General features: G+C 44.4%; 1 protein-coding gene across 3 annotated transcripts in view; it reads left to right on the top strand.

Annotated features, from left to right (window-relative positions):
- Positions 1 to 1,155: 1,155 nt before the first annotated feature.
- The window catches only part of PROSER2 (proline and serine rich 2), a 29,197-nt gene continuing 7,292 nt past the window's right edge, over positions 1,156 to 23,060 (top strand). The window contains exons 1-2 of one of the 3 annotated variants that reach the window (XM_010947727.3): positions 1,472 to 1,605; positions 13,510 to 13,729. In XM_010947727.3, coding sequence (XP_010946029.1) covers positions 13,592 to 13,729 — 138 coding nt within the window. In that variant the 5' untranslated portion in view covers positions 1,472 to 1,605; positions 13,510 to 13,591. Of the gene's footprint in view, positions 1,606 to 13,509; positions 13,730 to 18,476; positions 18,887 to 23,060 lie in introns of those variants that run through there. The other 2 variants (XM_074357974.1, XM_074357973.1) reach the window with 2 other exon arrangements.

Consider the following 23,060-nt stretch of genomic DNA (forward strand, 5'->3'; position numbering starts at 1 on the left):
GAGATACCATGGAAAATTTAACTTTTACACACAAGAAAATGTGTCCATGAAAAAAATTTTTTTAAATTTTTAAATAAACTTTAAAAAAAAAAACCCTAAGCTAAACATATGTTTATACATCATAAAAGCTTAACCAAGCAAAAAGAACACTACGAAAAAGGAAAAAAAAAATTCTGGGAAGCACTTGTTTAAACAAGATCTTTTTTTTCTTTATCTGAGTTTCTGAAAGACGGGGGCTACCTATCTTACTTTTCAGCCCTGGATATTAAACATTATTTAACTTTTACTAAGCCGATTCATGATACACGGACTGGTGTTTAACACAATATGGAACAAAATTTAAGAGGGGAGGAAAAAAAACCACATGAACAGAAACCTTAGGCCCATTATTCAACAAGGATTAGGGACTGACAGAATTGATTCTTTCCTGGATTTGGTTCAAAAAGAGGGGGATAATAATACTTGCCTAATTAACTAGCAACTGGAGTAGATTAAAGTGCTTTGTAAACATTAATTAAAGATGCAGGAGTTAGATGAGGCCAGAGTTATTAGTGAAAAAGTTGTCTTCCCTTTAATCAGGTATCTCTTCCCCAGGAAGGGCAAAGAAATGACGTAAGGACGAAGGAATTGGGGCTCAGCCCTGAGTGCTGCGGGTGACTCAGTCATTCTGTGCAACCAACTACTTCCTTCCTTAGTTTTCTGTAAAATGGGAATAAGCACAAAGAGTACTTTGAAAAGGAGTGTAATAGTGTCTGTCATTTGAGTACATCCCCGACCCTAGAATTAATAAAACCCCATAACTCTTTGCTTTCTCCCTTCGTACGGAGTGGTTCCACCCCACGGAAACACTGGTAATATTAACTTCCACCAACTTAAAACAGCCTTCCACAACCAGCTATTAACCTCTGGCTATTTCCACGGTGATAAGAAAATGGCGTCAAGCAATGGGGTCAAAAACCTCTTGCACAAGTTTCTTTGCCTCTCTGAACCTCAGTTTTCCTCCTCTGCAAAATGGGGATAAGAAATCAGGGCATTGTTCTAAGGATTAAATGGAATGTGTGTGTGTGTTAAACGCCTTGTCTGAGGGTAACAAGTATTCTGATATGTGGTAGTTATTATTATCCTTAAATAGAAAATAACCTCTCAAAACTGACTATAGGAGGGGGAAAAATGTCCTGTCTTATTCAAAGCTTTAAAAGCAAATCCCTATTTTTTCTCCGAGTGTGTAACTCGGAGTTGGGGGTAGGGGTTTGTTCAGGTCCTCCCCAATTCAAACTTGGCACTGACAGCGACGACCCCTGCGAGGGGCGGCCTCGGGGCCCCGCCGGCGCGGGGGCCTGTCCCTTTAAATGCCCCGGGCGCGCGCCGTGTGAGTCTGGGTGGCGGGGAGCGCGCGGCGGGGCGGCCCGGGAGTCTTGGCCAGGCGCGCGCAGGCGGACCGACGAGCCGGCAACGCAAGGGCTCGGCTCCGGGTCGCGGTCCAGGTGGGCGCCTGCGGTCCCGGGGAGGGGGCTCCTGCCAAGTGAGTGCGGACTTCTGGATCCGGACAGGGGCCTGGGAGACCGGAGGGCATCCTGGCAGCCGATCCCCTCGCCCGGCACGTCGGTGAGCGGGGCGGCGTTTGGAGCGGGTCGGGGAAGGCTTGGGTCCAGGTGGGGAAGGAAGACCCCCTTTTCTGGTTCGCCGGCTGCCTGCACTTTCCACGCGTCCCTGCCAGTGCCCTCCCGGCAGGAGTCTCCTCCTGCGCTCTCCTGCTCATCCGCATCGCGATCGTCCCCTGGAAGTTAGGAGGGACTCCGGCGCCGCCCGAGGGGCCATCGTCCACCCGGTGGCCTCCCACCTGGGAAAGCCGGTGCCTCCTTTGGGATTGCGGGGATTCGCGTGCACCCCGGCTCCGAGGAGGTGGGGAGGACACGTCGCGCTCTGACTTTGAGGCTGTCCTGGCGGGGGACGCTCGGTGGTCCGTGGCGCGTTTCTGGCTTTGCGCGCAGAACTGTCTGGGTTGTCCCAACACCCCTGTCCTGTCCTGTCCACATCGCCCTCTCCGCAGCGCCGCTTGCCGCCGCACCCCTCTAGCTCCCGGGGCGCTGTGTCCCTTCCACCGCGGAGAGGAGGGCGGGAGCCTCATATTGGAAGGAGGTGGCCGAAGCCACCTGTTAAACTTGGGTCCTGTGCGAGGTGACCAGACTTTCGTCCCCGCCCCCACTCCCCAACCCCCTACCCCCAACAGGTCACAGAATCACGCGGGAACGTGTAGGATCTGCCACTGAGCTGGGGCAGGAGGGATTGAAAAAAAGAGAAGACGATGTGGCCAATGTGATGCAATTTAACAAAAGGCAATAAAACAAACAAACTCCAGTATTTCTCCAAGGCTTTGAAAGTTTCCCAGTATTGTTTGAAGGAGTCTAAATTTAAGCATCTAGGCTTTTTTTTTTTTTTTAAACCGCAGGAACTAACCCCAGAAAACATTTAACTCTTTGCCAGGACCTACTTGGTGCAGAGCGAAAACCTAAAAGTGAATAAAGGAAAATGATTTTTGTGTTTTTCCCCGCCTAAACAGAATAGAACGTTCAGGTCTGTTGCTGGAGATTGTAGGAAGAAGGTTCCTCTGGCTCCAATTTTAATGGAGAACAATTTTTTTTTTTAAGATCTGTATTTCTTAAAGTTATAGAAACACCAAACTAGGTATAAATGTAAACGTGAGGAAGATGGTCGCAGGAAAACCTAAGTTAATTAAAGATGCTTTTCTGCTTCATTTTATTTACTCTTTTAAGCACTACGTTCTTAGTGCTCTAGCATGCACTGAAAAGTCTGCCCACAAAGCTCCATGTCTGAATGTTACAGATTGTTTTTCTAGGTGGAGGAGGTATTTTGGTTCACGAGGCCAATGTGGAAATACAAACAAATGCCCTATTTACTTGGGACTGGGTGGGAAGGGTGGGAGTTGTCTAAAATCTCTCTTGCCAGACTTGACACTGTATGTATGGAATCTTGTGTATTTTCTTGCTCAGACCAGTAACAGCCGTTTTTAAGGGACTGTGTATATGTCTAGGTAACAGGGCTTCAGGGCTTTTTTTTTTTTTTTGAGAAATTTTGGATGCTGATAATTTAAAAGTAACACATTTTCTCCATTACTAGAAATCAGAAAGCCAAGATCAGATAATTTCGAGAAGGCTGGAAAGAGAGAGATGTTTTTAAGAAAATGTGTGGGTGTTTCACTCCAGGATAGGGGGTGCGGGGCCGGGGGGGGGAGGATTTGCCTGCTTTAGTGCAGGCGCTGCGTGTTCATTAACTCGTTCAGCAATGTTTGCCGGCTTGCCTGACCGCCTACAACGTGCTGAGCACGGAACTAGTCATGGGGCACACAAACACATCTAGGTAACAGCCACACGGCCCAGACTGATTAAAACCAGATCAAGTAAGCCTTCACTGGGAGCTGAAGATACACCTGGCCCCGGTTCCAATGTTCTCAGACACCTAAGGAGCCCACGGGTGGCGCTGTGTGTTGATTGTCAAGATCATCTCAAGTAACTACAAGAGATAGAATGAGCCTTGACGCCCAAGGAGAGACGGGAAAGGCTTGGGTGGAGCAGAGCTGAGAACCAGGCATCCTCTGGAACAAAAGTTCAAGTGCATCTTAGCCACTAGGCTGTGGGCCGGCCGCCAGGGATGCCGGGGGATCCCGGGAGCATCCCAGAGCCTGAGTCTCCCCTGCGAGGTGCCCTCCCTGGGGAAGGGCAGCTTTTCATTTCAGTTTCCACTGACCTCTCTGGTGGCAGTGCTGGTGGCTTCACAGCCGCCTGCGTGTCCTCAGGAGGATGGGCCCGGTAACTCTACGCCTGGAACGCTGCAGCTTTCCCCTCCTGAATCTGGGCTAATCCGCTGGGCTCCGGAGAACGGCCGCTGTTCTCAGGGACACAGTGGGATCAGGACGCTGCGATCACTGGTAGCAGCCTCAGTAGGGAACCCTCGTGGACCTGCCCTTCTCAGTAACACCACTGTCCCCCTCCTAGAGCCGCAGCATTAATCTTGAATCCTGTTTTGAGAAAGTAGGTGCTGGGTTTATAATCCGAGCTATAGGGATCAGTGGTAAAGGAATGTGTAGGGTACAGCATTCTGGCTTTATTGGACAGGGATGTGATAGCTCCTTATGAATACGTATCTTCAGACTGGATATTACAGCGGCCCTCCCACTGGGATGACTGGTTCTCTTAATTCTTTTTAATTGTGGTAAAATACACATAACATTAAACTTGTCATTTTAGAGTGTAAAATCAGTGGCATTAAGTACATTCACATTATATGTGTTTGAGAAGAATGTGTTTTCTTTCATTTCTGTTCTGTGGAGGTCTACAGATGTCTGTTAAATGAGCCTTATTAATTGTATTATTGCTCACTAACTGTGTCTACGGAACATGTCAGTAATTGAGAGGTATATTGAAAGATCCCACTATAATGGGGTCTTTGTCAGTATCTCCTTGTACTTGAACTAAAAAAGTATTCTGAGACCATTTGTTTATACAACTTTCTATCTTAATATTTTGAGCTAAAATATTCTGAGACTACTTGTATTTACAACTTTCTGTTTTAATATCCAGCAATACGCATTTGTATTTATATTTTTATTGTTAACCTATATTGTTAGATATGCAATATCTAATAGGAATTGAACTTTTATCATTATATAGTTATTTTTATCATGAATGAGGATTTTTGCCCTAAAGTCTGTTTTGCCTGTTGCAGTACAGCTGGAAGGGATTTTTTGTTGTTGCTGCTCTTAATAGTTGCTTAATGTATCTTTTCCTATTATTTAAAAATTTCTTTCAAATAGTTTTACTGCTGTAAAACTGACATTCAATAAACTGCACATATTTAGTGTAAAAAAAAAAAAAGAAAAATCCATTCACAATGTTTTGCAATCATCACCACTATCTAGTTCCAGAACTTTTTCATCACCCCTAAAGGAAACTCCTTACCCATTAAGCATTCACTCCCTATTTCTGCCCTGCTCCAGTCCCTGGCAACCAATAATCTGCTTCCTGTCTCTGTGGATTTGCCTTCTTGGATATTTCATATCAATAGAATCATACAGTACCTGGTCTTTTGTGTCTGGCTTCCTTGACTTAACAATGCTCTCAGCATTCATCCGTGTTGTAGCATGTCAGTGCTTCACTCCTTTTCATGGCTGAATAACATTCCATTATGTAGCTGTATCACAGTTTGCTTATCCATTCATCACCTCATGACATTTGGGTTGTTTCCACCTTTTGGTTATTGTGAGTAGCAACGTTAGGAGGAACCACCAAACTGTTTTCCACGGTAGCTGCACCATGTTACGTTCCCACTAGCAGTGTTTGAGCGTTCTGGTTTCTCCACATCATCATCAACACCTGTTATTTTCCGTGTTCTTGTTTTTATTGCCATCCCAATGGTCATGAAGTGGTGTCCTGAGGTGTTGATTTGCATTTCCCTAATGACCAGTAAGGATGAGCATCTTTTCATGGGCTTGTTGGCCACTTCCCAGTGTTCTTTGGAGAAATAGGGCTTGGTTTGAATAATCCATTCCTTCTCAAACCTTCATTTTGTTGCTTTTGTTTGGCTTCTTTTTCTGCTTTCTCTTGCAGGCCTCTGCTGTTCCTCCGAAGAGGCTAGGTGTCTGACTAGTGCTTTGAAATATTTAATATTCTATCTATTTTAGTTATTGATCCAAAGGCCAGAGCTGTTCATTTATTCATTCAGCTGTATTTGTAGTCTGGGCACCGGCCGTGTGCTGATCACTTAGTAGCCACTGGAGATATAAACATGTGCTTCTCTTTGGATGTTTGCAGATTACATTTTATTTTTTATTTTAAAATTATTTTTATTTTTAAATTAACCGATCAATAGAGCCTGGCATAGGGGAAAAGAGCAGTACTTAACTCTCGCCACTTCAGGTTTCAACACCAGCTGTGTACCCAGCAGGTTCGCCACTTGACCTCTCTGGACCTTGGTTTCCTGGTCTGTAAAATTGGGGGCAGGACTAAGTGACTTCTCAGGCCCTCTCAGACCATGAAGCTGGAGATTATAAATGAATGAGTCACCTCAGCTCTCCTTTACAAACCTAATTCTGTGAGTGTATGTAAAATAGTTTATTTTGTACAACTTATAAAGGAATTATCTTGTGTGAAGGAAAGATGCCTGTGTTTTCTTTCTTTCTTTCTTTCTTTCTTTCTTTCTTTCTTTCTTTCTTTCTTTCTTTCTTTCTTTCTAATTAAGTATAGTTGATTTACAATGTTGTGTGAGTTTCAGGTGTACAGCAAGGTGATTCAGTTCTATATGTATTTTTCAGATTCTTTTCCATTGTATATTATTATAAGATATTGAATATTTTTCCCTGTGCTATACAGTAAATCCTTGTTCTTTATCTATTTTATATGTAGTAGTATATATCTGTTAATTCCAAACTCTTAATTATCCCTCCCCCCTTTCCCATTTGATAACCATAAGTTTGTTTTCTATGTCTGTGAGTTTGTTTCTGTCTTGTGAATAAGTTCATTTGTATCATTTTTTTAGATTCCACATATAAGTGATAGCATATAATATTTTTCTTTGACTTACTCCATTCAATATAATAATCTCTAGGTCTATCTATGTTGCTATAAATAGCATTATTTTATTCTTTTTTATGGCTGAGTAATATTCCATTGTGTGTATATATGTGTGTATATATATACACATATAAAACATCATCTTTTTCCAGTCATCTGTTGATGGACACTTAGGTTGCTTCCCTGTCTTAGCTATTATAAATAGTGCTGCTATGAACATTGGGGTGCATGTATCTTTTCAAATTACGGTTTTGTCTTTTCTGCCTATATGCCCAGGAATGCAATTGCTGGAGCAGATGGTAACACTGTTTTTAATTTTTTAAGGATCCTGTGCTCTTTCATACTAAACGGGCGAATTTGGTCCATTGCTGTTTTCCAAAATGGCACATTTGGTATTTTCTGGGAAGATACAGAGGGCTTGAAGAGTTTACATGAACATTTAAGTTCCCACTGTGCTGGGCACGACTGGGAATACAGAGGTCAGGAAGTGTGGCCCTCGCCTTTGAGAAACTTGGGATCTGGTAACAGACATCAAATGTCAAGTAGGAGCTGGTCTCAGAGGCCTGCCAGTCTTTGGGAAGCGGAGGACAGAGGGGCCCCGTCTTGCGGTGGTGTCCGCCATCTATTGGAGGCTGTCATGTTGGAGCCGGGCCAACAAGGGCAGGAGAGTGGAAAGTCGGAATGATGGACCGGGGCTTCGCTTATCATGCCGAAGCATTTGGCCTTGAGTTTGGGGACACTAACCATCGACCGGTGGTGAGTGACGTGTGTTCTGGCTCTGCCGTGGAGGAGATGTCTGTACACCAAGGCAGTAACTTGAAGTCGAGCGAGGTGTTGAGGGTTGAGGAAGGGAGGAGAGAAAGATGAAGGTGGAGATAAAATGGTACAAACAAGGGGCTGGCTCTGAAAATGTCCAACGTCCCATAGAAGTTCTGCTGCAGAAAAAGTTTAAAAAAAAAAAAATTGTTCTGGAGTGGAAAGCCAAGGCCTAAATCCAGCTCTTTCTGACCTCAGTTTTGTCCTCCACACACACCAGGGAACCATTTAATTTGTTGCCTGAGCTCGTGCTAATACGGGCAGCATCCCTTCACCAGTCAGACTGACTGTGAGGTGAACACGTGTGTGGGACGCTCTTCCCCCTTGTTGGTTCCTCTTGGGATTTCAGAGGTCTCTTCTGAGGAAAAACATTTTGGTCTCTATATGTAATAAAGCCATACTTCAACAGAGACTTCCTTTCAGGGAACACTTCATTTTTTTTACAATGTTAGTTATCGACTCAATTCCAAAACTGCTAGGTTAACCGTATAAGATTACTGGTATTCAACTGCTTTTGACCCGTGCAAGTGGCAGCTTCCTATGATTCAAATCTCCTAGCGGAGGCCAGACGTTAGACCCTTCCCTTCTCCACCGCTGGAAGAATGTCGTCGGGGGAACGTGACAACTCACGTGAGCACGCAGCGTGTTAAATATTGTGCTCCCTGGCTAACTCTCACGCAGTCTTGTTTTTTGTTTGTTTGTTTTCCAAGGTGGGTGAGGTGTACGGGTCTGACCGCTTCCATAGCCAAGAGGCCTTTGTTAAATTTGGAGTAAATTTGAGTCATTATCAAATTCCACTGTTGAGCTGCTTACGGTGCTGAGTTTTCTCCCAGGGAGGCTGACAGGCAGTCCTTGAGAGGCCGACGTTGGCATCAGCTTCAGGGTTGGTCAGAGTCGTCCAGTTTTTTCAGCATTTGGTTGTCCCCATGCCTTGAAAAAGTGCCGAAGCCTCCTCATCTCTTCGCCTCTACTGAAACTGGGGTATGAGTTTGTGCTCAAGGCCTGGATTTGCAGGGAGTGACTTGAGTGCTTCCTTACTGGGTTCCAGGAGGCATCTAGGAAGAGCCTGGGGAGAAGGGAGCCTCTGCAGATGCCCCTACGGGGAAGATGGGGTTAGAGTTGGACGCAGTGGGTCGACCCAGCAGGTCTTGAGGGAGCGTGGCTCCCCTCAGGCTTGGACTTAAATCTGTTCAACCTGAGATAAGAAATGTAAATCAGACTTCGACTTCAGGTCCAACCAGGTGGTTGTAAATACCAGGGCTACATGAACATGCTTGAAGTCAGCTTTATTTTCACTGTGAGGAGGAATGAAATACTCCGCTAAGAATTTTGAGCTCCTCAGAAGAAAAAAAAAGTGCATTATGAAACAATAAGATATAATTATTACATCCAAGTAAGAAGGTCTACGTTTTGAGGAGCACCTAGCGGGTGCTCTGGTAATGTTTGCTGAATAAATAAAGGGAAAGTACACATGCTTGTTTAACAAAAGAAAAACAACTTAAACTGGGATTTTTCCTTTTTTTCTTTTTTTAATATTTGCTAAGCAATCCAGAAATGCCATAGGCATGTAGAATGTCAAGTAAAAAAAACAAAAACAAAAACAAGCTAAGGTGGGGATAGCTCAGTGGTAGAGTGAGTGCTTAGCATGCACAAGGTCCTGAGTTCAAACCCCAGTACCTCCTCTAAAAACAAATAAATAAACCTAAACCTCCTCCCCACAAAACAAAAAATATTTTTTATAATGCAATAATAAATAACATATTGAAGGAGTGGGTGGAGTTCAGTGGTAGAGTGAGTGCTTGGCATGCACAAGGTGCTGGGTTCAATCCCCGGTACCTCCATTAAAAATAAAAAACCTAACTACCCCCCCAAAATTTTTAAAAATAAAAAAATTTTTTAATAAAAATAAAAATGAGCTAAGGATAAAAATGTGAAGTATCTATCTTTGCAAACATTTCATCAGATGGAACTGGATTTTCTTGTCGACACTTTTGTGTTTGCCTCTTCTTGGGTCGTTACCTTTTGTTACTAGTAACTAAACTCAGATACAGTCAAGGTTATTTTCAGGCGAGGGTGTTATGCTGGGCAAGTCTGAAGTCTGAATCTTCTGTTCAGGGATAGTAAACTGGTGGTAGGAAACTTGTTCCCTTGGGGCCTGCGAACCACCTCGCTGGGCGGGGCCTCCCGTGTGAACATGTTTGCTTCCGTGCAGGTGAATCCCTTACTTTCATGTGGTGCGCGGCCTTCAGTAAGTTAATTACTGCCTCCTATTCGTGCTTGAAACTTCACCATTGAGTCAGTCTGAAACCAACCTTGTTTTTTTACATTGTTCAATAAGAGGTTTTTCTGAAAACAAAAACAAAAACAAAACCCTAAATAAAACATGGTAATTCTTTTGGAGAAGTAAAATTACTAGCCTTTTAAGTGTTTAATTGTAGGTAATACCCTTGAGTGCCAGTTAAGAATGTAAGGTCTTAAGTGCTTACAGAAGACATTTTCAGAAGTGGGGAAAAAAAAACCCAGTTCCGAGAAAAAGGAGCAGCATAGGAAAAGGACGCTAAGCCATTGACCACATCATCTGTTCAAAACTCCAGAACAAAACTAAGTCTCTACCCTCAGCCATCCCAGCAACAACCAGCCTCTACCTGAAAAGGATTTTCCTTTGACCTTCTGTGCTGGGATCCGGTCCTAGTTTGCTAGTCTGCTCAGTGAATATTTTTGGAAGCATTCTTTTCTTTCCAAGGCATTTTTTTTTCCTTGACATTGAGAAAGGGCCCAAACTAAAGAAGAGTTACTCCATATTTACTTCAGCTGTTGATTTGTGCATTGGCCCTTTTTGAAGTTAATGTTGGTCATGGCTACACCTGTAGATATGCAAGTGTGTGCATCTGTACTGGTCCTTATCCCAAGTTAACAGTAGGAAGCATTACTGGTTTAGTGTGTCCAATGTTATTGGGGCCAACTTTTTAACAGATTCATTATTCATGTTTAAAGTTACTCCCCTCCTGGTCCACATTTGCCCTTGATTGGAATCCATAGGTTGACGGAGAGTAATTTCAAGGCTTTGGTCAGCACAGGGAATATAGCCAGTAGCCGTAATAGACGTAAATGGACTATAATCTATAAAATTTTTGAATCACGGTGTTGTATACCTGAAACTAATATAATATTGTAAATCAACTGTACTTCAATTTTAAAAAAAAGAAAGGTATTTCTATTTCTAAAAACTCTCCATCTAACTCTTGTCTTCCTTTTACCCCCACCCCTCACACCTAACAATTGTTCTTGACCTGTGTGTCCTTCCAGAATTTCTTTATGCATACGACAGCAGAGGAACATACACATTCTTATTCTGTAATTCCTCATTTTTACACAAAGCGTGGTGTTTCATATATAGTCCTAGACTTTGTGGATTTTGCTCAGTAAGATACTTGGAGACGTTTACTCATCAGCACACAGCTTTCTCGTTCTTTTTACAGCTGATTAGTATTCAGTTGTGTGGAGGTACCATAATTTACTTAACCACTATTTATTTAAAAGTAAAAAATGTATTTTAACACTTAGGTTACTTTCAGGGTTTGTTGTTGTTGTTGTTGTCGTCGTCGTCGTCGTCGTTGTTGTTATAAACTATCTTGCAATGTTACTAGTAGATACTGAGAAACAAACGGGAAGGCCAGGAGAATCAACAGAACGCCGACCAATGGCTCACATGCCCCTCCCATGGTGTTAGCGTGTCATGACTCCTTAGCGAGCTTGCTGTATGCCCTTGGAAGAAATCGGGTTTTTTTAATCTACGGGGCCTTCTTAGTCTGACCATAGTCTCCCTTTTCATGAAGTGGACTGTTTGCAGACATAAAAATTGAGCCCTTGACTGAGCAAGGAGACTAAGGCTTCTGAGGTGGTAAAGACCTCACAGACTCACGGCTCTGGCCCCTCTGCCCAGTGTATGTGGTCCAGCTTCTTGACCTCACGGTGTCCCCTTTCCACAACAGACCTTTGCCCTTCTGCTTAGACAGCCTCTCTCCACCGTGGCCCTCTGCGGATTCTGTGGTTTTGGTTCCTGGGGAACGAGGATGTGGAGCTCCTGGTCCCCCTTCCTCAAGAAATGAAAGAAGATTGACATCTTGAGCCTGTGAAGGACCCTGAACCAAGGTTTTCACTTTCTTCCCCACAAGCTCTGCCCTCTGGAGAACTCTGCTTTGCTTCTGTCGAATGACTACAGGTTACGGTGTCAGAGGAGCTTCTACAATAATAGCACAAGACAAAGCTGTGCCCTGGAAGGGTGTGGTTGTCACCGCCCTCCGGCCACATGGAGGGCCCCACGTGCTCCTGTGTGCAGACCTGGAGCAATGTTCCACATCCTGTCCCACCACCGGCAGATCCTTCCTTGGTGGTGAATCAGCGCAGCCCTTGACCTCCCGCCTTTCTTCTCACTGTGTGTGGGGAGGACTTTCTCCCCCACCTTACCTCCTTCCCTTGGAGCCCCGTGGACTGACTGAGTTCAGAAATGATGAAGAGCTGAGTCACTGGGTAGGAATCTGCAGAGCAGAGGGAGCCTCAGAGTCAGCTTGTCTCCTTTGTATGTCCTGTCCCCACTTCCCAGGGCCCCCACGATGGAGCTGTGACACCTCCGTCTGTCTACCTTCCATCAGCACACTTAGTGTGTCCACTGTATGTGTGTGTGTGTACACTACATTCTCACTAGGCACTGAATGTATTAGAGCAAAACTTGGGAGCATTCCACCATGGATATCTGAGCATCTCAGCTGCATACTGTTGGCCACATGGACAGTTTATTATAAAGTCCGTATATTGTTTAGGCTTTCATACTATTAAACAAGTTGTAAAACTTTTAACATTTTTTTAAGTCTTTTTGTTACCATTTGGAATCCTGGCCACTTTCCAAAGGTATAGGCACTTAGACCCCTCCATTCCGTAGCCGCTCCTGACCTGGGCTGGTTCCCCTGGGCGGGCCGAGCAGTGGGGCGAGGGGTAGGTTCTCTGTTCACCTGTTCTAGCAGCTTCAGGATTTCTCTGAGATTGCACAGTAATCTTGGGAGTCTTAAATGGCGAGGCCCTCCCAGAGGTGTTCAGTGCTAGTTGAGCTTTCTCCGTGGATGGTTGTGTTTCTATTAAAAATGAACACACATGCAAGTGCTAATGCACACACACACACACATGCACACCAGAGTGTACCTGTGGTGGTTGTAGCCCACCTGCTCTGCAGTACTGTTACTCGTAAGGCATCCTGGCCACGCTGACCTCTAGGAGGAAGTGAGCATCCATCTCTTCATTTGCCGCAGCATCAGGTCTGAAGTAATGAATGGACAGGAGGCTTATTCCCTCATTCTCTGTGTCTTCTTTGGTTTTCTAGGAGGTTTTGTTGAACTCAGTGTCTGTGGTTGAGGGGCTGAGCTGAATTTCCCGCTCCAACAGACAGAGGACTGTATGAGGCTAAGGGGCTGGGAAGGGACAGTTTCAATGTCTTTGTTCCTGAAAGTGAAAACATGAACTTCCTGATGGTATTTACTGATGGGACCTTAGCACCTTAGGTAGACATTGCACTAGCTTCACAGCCTCCAGTGAGTCCGGAATCTCAGAAATGTCAGCCAGACTTCTGTTAGTAACTTACCAGCTCTTGTCACTTCCGCTCAACTCTGAACTGTATCAAAGCTGGGAAAGGAACCATAATGTTGTGGTCGTGGGGTCTGAGGCAGAAAAGACTAGAATGTATCCATTTTTCTGCTGATAAGCAGCACAGGGAAACCCTGAGTGTGGTGGGGCTTGACCCTAAGTATAGACCCTAAGAGCCAAGGAAGGTGCCAGAACATTATTTCATCAAATTTTCAGCACCAAAGTCATTTTCAGTACACCCATCTTTCCTTAAAAATAATTCTTGCATCTTAATAATGGAGAAGGAGATAAAGGGAAAATGGAAATGAGCATCACTAAACAAGTTGGTTTAGGGGGTCCTAATTATCTTAGTCTTAGCAGTCGGGGCTGTGTGCCAGCCGACTCTAACTCGTGGTGCCCGTTCGTCTTGGGGGAATAAGGCCTTCGCTGTCTGGGCTCACTGACCCTTGTCACCTTGTGCTTCTTCCTCCAGAGGGGACCTACGACTTGGGCATGAGACACCGGCCCCTTCCCCATTTCCTGTGATCACACCAACGCCCAGGGTTACTGTGGGAATGCCTGTCCATCACCAGAAATCAGACTCTTGGGAAATGGACCCTGACTTGTTGCCCAGCTGCAGACTCAGGGACCTGAGCAGAGGGAGCAGCCTGGAGAGTCGAACCAGCAGCTCGCGTTCCAGGAGCCTCACTCTGGTGAGTGACCGTTCCTTCAGCACTCGGTGTGCATGAATGTTGGCTGCCTCTGCCTTCCTGTTGGGAATATCTTAGAACATCCTTTGGGGTAACTAGCTTGACGTTTTGGAATACTGGCTTTGAGGAGCGCACTTCAGTGTTAATCCTCTGAAGTTTTGTACAAATCCAGAGCATTCCCCACCTGGTGGTAACTTGGCTTCTCAGAGCCTGGGAGCACTGTACCTGAAGGCAGAGGTCAGCTCAGGCCAGGGCACCGTGGCCTTCCAGGTCCAGTGGTTGGGGGAAGGGAAACACCTCTCAGGATAAAATTCACTTTAAAACAGATGGCTAACTCCTTTACAAATATAAATGCTTTTGTATCCCTTTCTCTCAGAATCCAGACCCTTACGTAAGCATCAACAAGCTTTGGGAACGTTCACAAAAAGTCTTTAAATTTAGGAGATTACCTTCTCTAAAAGGTATGGAGAGTCCTCAAAAGACTAAAAACAGACTTAGCATATGATCCAGCAATCCCACTCCTGGGCATATAACCAGAGAGAACCTTAATTCAAAAAGATACGTGCACCCCAGTGTTCCTAGCAGCACTGTTTACAGTAGCCAAGACATGGAAACAACCTAAACATCCATCAACAGATGAGTGGATAAAGAAGTTGTGGTATATTTATACAATGGAATACTACTTGGCCATAAAAAGTAATAAAATAATGCCATTTGCAGCAACATGGATGGACCTGGAAATCATCATTCTAAGTGAAGTCAGCCAGAAAGAGAAAGAAAAATACCATATGATACCACTCATATGTGGGATCTAAAAAAAAGGCAAATGAACTTATTTACAAAAGAGAAATAGGTTCTCCCCATCCTCCTCAGCCCATCTCCTTCTCCAAAACTTACGGTTACCAGGGGGAAGAAGGAGTTCAAGATTTGCAGATACTGATTAATATATATAAAACTGATAACAAGTTCCTACTGTATAGCACAAGGAACTATATTCAATATTTTATAGTAACTATGGTGAAAAAGGATATGAAAACAAATATCTGTATGTTCATGCGTGACTGAAGCGTTACACTGTACACCAGAAACTGACACCATATTGTAAACTGACTATACTTCAGCAAAAAGATACATACAAAAAAAAAAACAAACAGAGATGACATTTTCTTCGTGGCAGGCTCAGCCTAAGTCTAAGGTGACACACTGGTCACTAGACAAGTTCAAGGAGAGGACACAGAGCAGAGGGACGGAAAGGAGACACAGGCTGGTCAGTGGTGGCCCCATGGTGCTTTCCGCTCTGGCTCCTTGCCCAGACTGAACCCAGAACTTCCTGGTCAGAGCAGCTAGTTTAAGACAAAGCTGAAGGCTTTGATGGAAGTTCAGTTCACTGAACATTTAGTAAATGCCCGCTCCCCACAAGACCGGATGGATGATGGAATAAAACGAGATTTTAATCTTTTCAGGAACTCACATCTTAGTGACATGACAGCCATGCAAACTCTGGGATGTGTAACACAAGCTTAAGCAGGGTCTCAACGCCTGACGCCACGCGCTCTCTGCCCAATGGCTTTATGATACCACTGGTGCGGAGAAGGTGAAGGCGGCCAGCGAGCCCAACTGTAATCCTTCAAAGCCACAAGTCTGTCCATCTGTAATCAAACCTCTACACATAGCTCATCCCCCACTAGTTTGTGTCTGTCTCTTTCCGGCCAGAAGTACAGATTTAAGTTAACCATACTGAAAAAATGACAACAGGGACTAGTTAAAAATGCCCATAATTAAGCCTTATACCGAAACCGCGGGGAACGCCACATGCACTTGTGGTTTTTCTTATGAGATCGCCAAAGTAAGCGTGGCGCCTAGAGACGCAGGAAGAACACAGAGGCTGATTTCTGCGGTCTTCTCGCTGCCCCTGAATTGTGTGTCAGCTCCTGGGGGTCCTCTCATCAACTCAGGTTTTTAACTCAGTAAAGCCTTGCCCACGTGTCAGGGAGATCATTCTGGTGTCCAAAAGGAAAATGTGACCATGAAATCACACTCTGCCAAAGAAATACCCGGGGAATTGGGGGTTAGCAGATTTTGGCTCATCTCGAGAAATTTCTTTAGCCATCATAATCCTTCTTGTAATTTTTTTGATTTTTTTTTTTTTTTTTTTTTTGTTTAAGATAGGGATGAATTCTGCTGGTCCTTTTTTTCCCTCCCTCACAAGGACTTGCTTACCACCATTGTCTTAGTCTGCAGCTAAACCCAGTTTCTTTGTTTAAAAGAAAATCAAAACAGAAGAAAAAAGAAGACTAAGAACTGAATTAATTCAGTCAGTTTTTTTAGATGTGGGTTATTTGAGTATGAGTATTTTCAGCCTTCTTGGCTTTTTTTGTTCAACCAAAGATTTTTTTTCTCTCACTGCCATTTCCCCCAAAGACAAAGCTCCTGTCCCAAACCCATACTCTCATAGGTTATGTCTGGGACTGCGGATTTTTATAAGCACTGGTGGGATTCAATGTAAAACGTTGTCACCCAGCTTATCTGGACGTTCCTCTTGGCGCTTCATGGGGACTAGACGGACACTTTTGCTCATCTTCATGCGGGAGTGGACAGACCTCACAGACACTGGGGCTTTGTCCTCCCCCCCAGGGGAGACCTGCACGGTGTGTGTTACAATTACATTAGTAGATCTGGTGGTTTGAATTTTCTGGTTTGATATATTAGAAATTATTTATTCATGGTCATAGTATACAGATTAGGGTAGAAATGTGCGTGCTCCCAAGTTCTTGAAGCAAAAACTGTTTCCCTGGGAGGCTTGAAGTCAGCATGGTGGGTGGGGTAGCACCAGTGAGGGGTAGTTTTCTAGACAGTTCTTTCAGCATCTGGAGAGCTGTAGCCTCAAAGAACTTCCTTTTACTCCACAGCCAATTTGGTGCATTAAAAGCTCAGTTTATAGAAGGGGGAAATTTTTTTAAATGCCTGCTAGCAGCCTACTACTCTTCAAATATTAGGGACAAACTTAGGTTTTCTGCAGTGCACCCTTTCCCAGGAAAGCTTTTTTTTGCTCTTCTATCCTCATTTCCTATCTGCTTAGTTCTTTGGGAACCACATGAGCAAATCTCACATCCAGTAGCATCAGCGGTCAAGCAGGATCCACCACGGCCAGGGCACCAGCTTTCTTCCTGCCTCACGTGGGGCCACCAGGCCCCAGACTTGCTTTTTTCTTAAATATAGTATAACACCTTTACTGAGATATAATTCACATCCCATGTGGTTCACCTGTCACAGAATGCCATCCAGTGGTTTTTAGGAGATTCACAGAAGTGCGTGGCCATCATCACAGCCAAGGTTAGAACACCTTCGTCACCCTGGGAGGAACCGCGTGCTACTATCAGTCACTCCGTTTCCCTCCAGCTGCCCTGGCCCTGGGCAACCGCTCGTCTGCTTCCTGGCTCTGGGGATGTGCCACTGCCTTTCACGCTCTGCCTACTCCCCATGGCCCACGTCCTCCCCTTCAGCGTCCTGGTCTGAGAGAGGCAGCATCAGCCTCTCCTGGGAACAGAGGAGCAGACAGGAACTCCCTCAGATGAGGGCTACGTGCCCCTTTTCTGGCCCTGAACCCCCTGCTCCCCGGCCCTGGGCATCAGGCTTTTCTCTCTTCCCACCTTCTTTCCTCCCCCAGGTGCCAGCAGAGTCCAGGTTCACTGGAGGGCAGCTTCTTGTTTGGAGAATTAGGCAACAGACTGAGTCCACAGCAGTTTTGGCCCCACCCCTCAGGTCAAGGCTCAAGGCCAGGGGATCACAGACAAGTCACCCAGCCCGCCCTCCAGACTCCAACCCCAGAGAGACAGGGCATCAGTTGAGAATGCGGGAATCTGGATGCTCCAATCCTCCAGGACTCTGACCTCTGAGCAGCCTCATTAAAAGTGACTTGTGTCTCCTGTTTTATAGGAGCATGGAGGCCAGACTGCCAGCTTGAGGGACTCTGGGATAAGATGTGTGGGATATGCAGGCATCCGAGCACAGATCTGAGATTAGTATGTAATTAGAAAGAGAGATAAATAGGTCAAACCAGAAAGCAAGCATTGAACTAGTTCTGGTCTTGGCTGCTCTGCAAATAGTTGTGTGACCCTTGGAAAGTCATTGCATTGCCTCTGAACCAGGTTTTCACACCTTCCAGGGAGGGAGCTGGACTCACTGATCTCCGTGTTGCATCTTTCAGCCTGTGAGTCCTGCAGTTTGTCCCACAACTTACAATGGTTGACCTGGAGCTTCCCTTTCTAAGCTTATTTTCCAAATGAAATCCTCCGCTGAGAGCTCCTTGCTGTGAGATTGAATGAGACCTGTGGGGTTTATACCCTTCCTCCATCCTTACTTTTGCCCCTCCCTTAACATGGGAAATTGGCATGTGTCTTAAACTGACACAGGCCAGCTGCCCATTTAATCCTACTGTCTGTGCAACCAAAGAGAAATGATTATACCCCCCCCCCAAAGTTGGTGATCTAAAACTCTTGGGAATAACCCTGTTGAAACACTGAGTTAGGGGGTCCAAGTAGGAGGGAAAGGGTAGAGAGCATTAATTTAATTCCCAAGACTTTTAATTCAACAAATAAGTTGTGGTTAAGACTTTCTGGTTCTGGTTTGTTACCATCATCACGTCACCCTAGCAGCATCCATGGGGGCTGTCATTATTAACTCCCGGGATCTTTGTCATGCTAAGAGCTCTAATGATTTTAGACTCACGGGTTTTTTTTTTTTTTTTTAGTTGTTGTTGAATCACTGAACTGAACTACTCTGCATGGACAGAAGAAAACCTTGCAAAGTCTTAGTGTGAATCTGGGAGATAAATGAGTTGGGGGTGGTGTGTGCTGAGTGACTGGGGCAGGTAATCTAGCACGACTAAGGTATACAGAGAAAAGAGGGGGCAGGAGTGCTCTGCCCCAGATGTTGTGACCCTCCAGATGATCCCACCAGCCTGCAGCAAATCCAGAAAAATCACAAAAGGAGTCACGTCACTGGATTGCTTACGAAAGTTTCACGTTCTGGTCGCCAGAGGGGCAGGACAGACCTACAAAGTGAGGAGGGAGCTGGCCCTTTGGTTACGATGACGGCCTCATGGACGTGAGACAGTCGTTAAGCCCTTGGATGGTTCACAGATACATTACGGTCGTTCAGGTCTGGCAGAGGTGAAATGCATGAGTAATGAACAACTACAGTAAAAAATAGAATTTTATAGGAGGACTTGATCCTTTTCGTTAAATATCCCTCAAATCCACCTCCTTCTCCTTGTTCCCACCACTGCTGCTGCACTTTAGGTGACTTTTATCTTTTGTCTAAATTGTTTCCATATTCAGCTTCCTATAGAGTTTCCCATTTCCCACATTCTAACCAACACGATCTCTCCAAAATACGTGTCTAGCTGTCCCTCGTCCCTTTTGGTGGAAGTCTCATCCACTTCTTTCAGATTATTGATTATCATTTCCCCTCCAGTGTTTTTCCAAGTCAGACTCCCTCCCCCAAAGTGTGAACTGATACCCGTACTGTTTCCGTAACACCCACAGTCACCTTGTCATGGCCATTGCCACCCTCTCAAGCAACTGCCTGTTTTCTTGTCTGAAGCCCTCATTAGATGGGCTTAAACAGACAGCAGGAACATTATTTACACCCTTGTGTTTACATTGCCCAGTGCTTACTAGCTGCTGAAATATTTGCATGTGTGACTCAGTGGGTGCTGTGGGAGCAGGCTGGAGGTGTTGTGACATGTAAACTGGACCAGGAAGGACCGGTGAGAGGTGGCTGTGCAGGCAGGGACACGGCTGCCACAGAAACAGGTAGAGGAAGTGATCTGATGTGATTATAGGGCAAAAGTTTGCAAACTCCAGCCTGTAGACTGTAAATGTGGACTCCCTCCTGTTTTTGTGAGTGAAGTTTTCTTGTAACAAAGCTAAACTCATTCATCTACATATTACCTACAACTTTCACACTACGTTGATAGAATTGAATGATTGCCACTGTGAAGACTGCCGAGACTCAAAATATTGACTTACTGTCTGGTCCTTGATTGAAAAGGTTGACCAGCCCTGCTATAGAGTACAAAGTGGAGAGGAGGAGGAGATGACATTCAAAAGGTAGGCAGGGCCAGATCCATCCCAGAGTTCTCAGAATAAAGTGTAAATTCCTTAGTCAGATATTCTGCAGACATAGAGGACAGCTAAGATTATGGGTTTTGTTAAAACCCATTCCTCTCTCCTTTGGTTTAGTGCTCAATGGCACTGAACCATTTTGTTTTAAATATTCATTTATTTTGTATAAATATGAAACAAAAAGTATTAAATAAGGAATGCTTTGTGCTCACTTTGCTACTCTCCTAATGTCCCCTCACACTGACCCTCTTATTAGAGGGGAAACTGAAGTCCTTAGGGCCTGCACAACTGCTAGGTATGTAAATGGATAAAATTACAGAAATGTAGTTAATATGGAACTGTCATCATTTCAACTGGAGAAAAATTATTCTTAAATCAGTATGTTCCTTCCCCGACCCATCCAATCTCAGAAGAAGTGGAGCAGAAAGATAGGCCATGAACCAAATTCTTAGGGCCCATTGTTTCCTAAAGTCAAACTTAAAAAAGGAAATACATACAAAATCTGATTACACTGAAAGGAAGATTACAGCCTGTCTTGTGAATTTATATGCAAAAATTCAAAACAAAGTGTAAGCAAATCAAATTCAATGATGTATAAAAAGCATAGTAATATCACAACAAAGTTAGACTTATTCCAAGAATGCAAGGTTGGTTGAATAGCTGAAAAGCAATCATTGTACTTCAGTACATTGATAGAATAAAGGAGAAAATGGTGATAAACAGAACTGTCCCTGGATGTTGGCAAATGCCCCGTGGGGAGTAAAATCACACCCAGCTGAGAACCACTGCAGTAAATGAAGACAAGCTCTTTGACAAAGTTCAAAACCCATTCATTATTTTAAAGACAAACATATTTACCAAACGAGGAATAGAAGGGAGCTCTCTTCATTTGATAAAGATCATTTTTCCAAAAAAACTACAGCAAACACTACTTAGTGGTGAAATAGGGAAAGCTTCCTTCCTGACATTGGAAAACAAGACAGAGATGCCGCTTCTGCTCAGCTAACTGGAGAGCCCTGGTGGTACCATAAAGCAGAATGAAAACGTGAATGAGGAGTGGAAGGGAGGAAATAAAACTTCTCATTTACAGACACTGCTGTATGTGCAGAAGACTGGAAAAAAAAAAAAACCTACAGATGAACTGTTAGTATTGTGCAGCAAATGTGTTCAATTTATTTATTTCAAGGCCAGTATACCTTGTATTTCTAGAGACCAGCAACAATTCTAAAATTTTAAAAGGACACTATTTTGAACAGCATTGAAAAACGGCAAATACCTAAGGAGACACATAACATAAACTGTAGAATCTCTATACTGGAAAATACAAGATATTACTGAGAGAAAATAAAGACCAAATCAATGCATATCAAACTTCAGTGCATCAGTATTACCCAGAGGGTCTGTGAAAACACACACTGTAACCCTAAAGGTTACAGAGTCAGTAGATCTGAGATGAGGCCCAAGAGTTTGTATTTCTAACAAGTTCCCAGGTGCTGCTGTCACTGCTGGGTGAAGGACCACACTTGAAGGGCCACTAATCTAAATAAATGAAGGCGTAGACCCTCTGTGTGGAGAGAGAAACTGCTGTAAAACATTGGTTCTGCTCAATTTGAGGAACTTCCACGCAGTCCAAAGTCCCAGCAGGGGTGTGGGTACGTGCGTATATACGTGTATACGGAAACTGACAAGCTGGTATGGAACTCTTCGTGGAAATAAAAAAGGGCCAAGAAACAGCACAGACTCAAAGAACGGCAAAGCAGGAAGGCTTCAAACTCCCAGATATTGAGACACATTATAAAGTTATAACGAAAACTCTTATCGGTGTATGAACAGACAGGTAGACAAATGAACTGAAAATGGAGTCCAGAAACAGACCGACACATGCACTGTCACCTGATTCACAACCAAGGGGACCTGTGGTGGAGAAAGGACAGGCTTCTCAAGGAGTTGTGCTGGAACAGGAACACTTGGGTATCAGGGTAGAAAACAGTGAATCGTGACCTCATACCATACACAGAAGTCCATTCCAGATGAATGGTAGCACTAAACAAGAAAGTTTAAAAACTATCATGCTTTTAGGATAAAACTGCCAAATACCTTCATGACCGTGGAGCAGGTAGCGGTGTCTTAAATAGGACACAGAAAGCTCTAACCATGAAAGACAAGACTGATATATGGTACTACATTAACGTTAAGGACTAGCCATCAGAAGACTCCTATTAACAGAAAGAGCAAGCCACTGGGTAGGAAAAAATATTTGCAATAAATATGCCCACAAAGGATTTTTACCTAATATGCATAAAGGAACTCCTACAAATTATGCTTTTTAAAGACAAAGTGATAGAAAAACGCAAAAGACTTGAACAGGCACTTCATAAGAGGATCCCCAAATGGCCAGTTAAGTGTTACAGGGGGAAAAAAATCTCAATGCTGCTCATCTTCCTCGGAATGGACTGAATATCAGAACAAGATTCCAGCACATACCTACTGTGCAGGGCTGTGCAACCACCAGTGCGAGCTGGCCCAGCTGCTGGGGAGAACTCACGGCCGTGTCTGCCAAAGCAGACACGCGTCCTATGACCCTGCACTTGTTGTAGGTTTCTATCCAACAGATGTGTATTGCTTCTCCTCCCTAGCAGCGTCCTGTTGTGTTCTCTGCTTCCCTAGCCTGTGCGGTGGGTATCTCTCTCCAGCAGTATTCTGTCAGACCTGCTTGTTGGAACCCAGGCTGAAGACAGTCTCCTTCCTCCCGAGTCAACTTCCTTCAGGATGACGCTAACGTGGTCAAGCTGGTTTGAGCAATTTGCATGTGTTCTGTGCTCACCGTCCCCCAGACATGTGGATTCTGTGCTTGAGGCTAAAGAGAGGTCTCTAAATCTGGCCACTGTGGGCTCTGTGATGGGCCTGGGTAGGTGGGCATTTGAATGCCTCTGGGATCACAGTGTGAAACGCATTATTCTGCACCATAGGGATCAGATCTAGTCACCTTTGCTTCCACCATATTTTTCCTGTTGTTTTTATCAAAGTGCATGCTCACCTTAGAGAGTCAAATCATTTTATACGGTTTATGAAAAGCATTCACCTTCTGTGTGCCCCTCCCTCATTTCCTACTCACTGGAAGCAGAGACTTTTAACTCATTCCTATTTCTTTGTTATTTCCCTTCATTTTCCCCCACTCCTGACATTTTACTCTATATCCTTTCAGT

Source organism: Camelus bactrianus, chromosome 35, assembly GCF_048773025.1.
Source record: "Camelus bactrianus isolate YW-2024 breed Bactrian camel chromosome 35, ASM4877302v1, whole genome shotgun sequence".
Taxonomy (NCBI): domain Eukaryota; kingdom Metazoa; phylum Chordata; class Mammalia; order Artiodactyla; family Camelidae; genus Camelus; species Camelus bactrianus.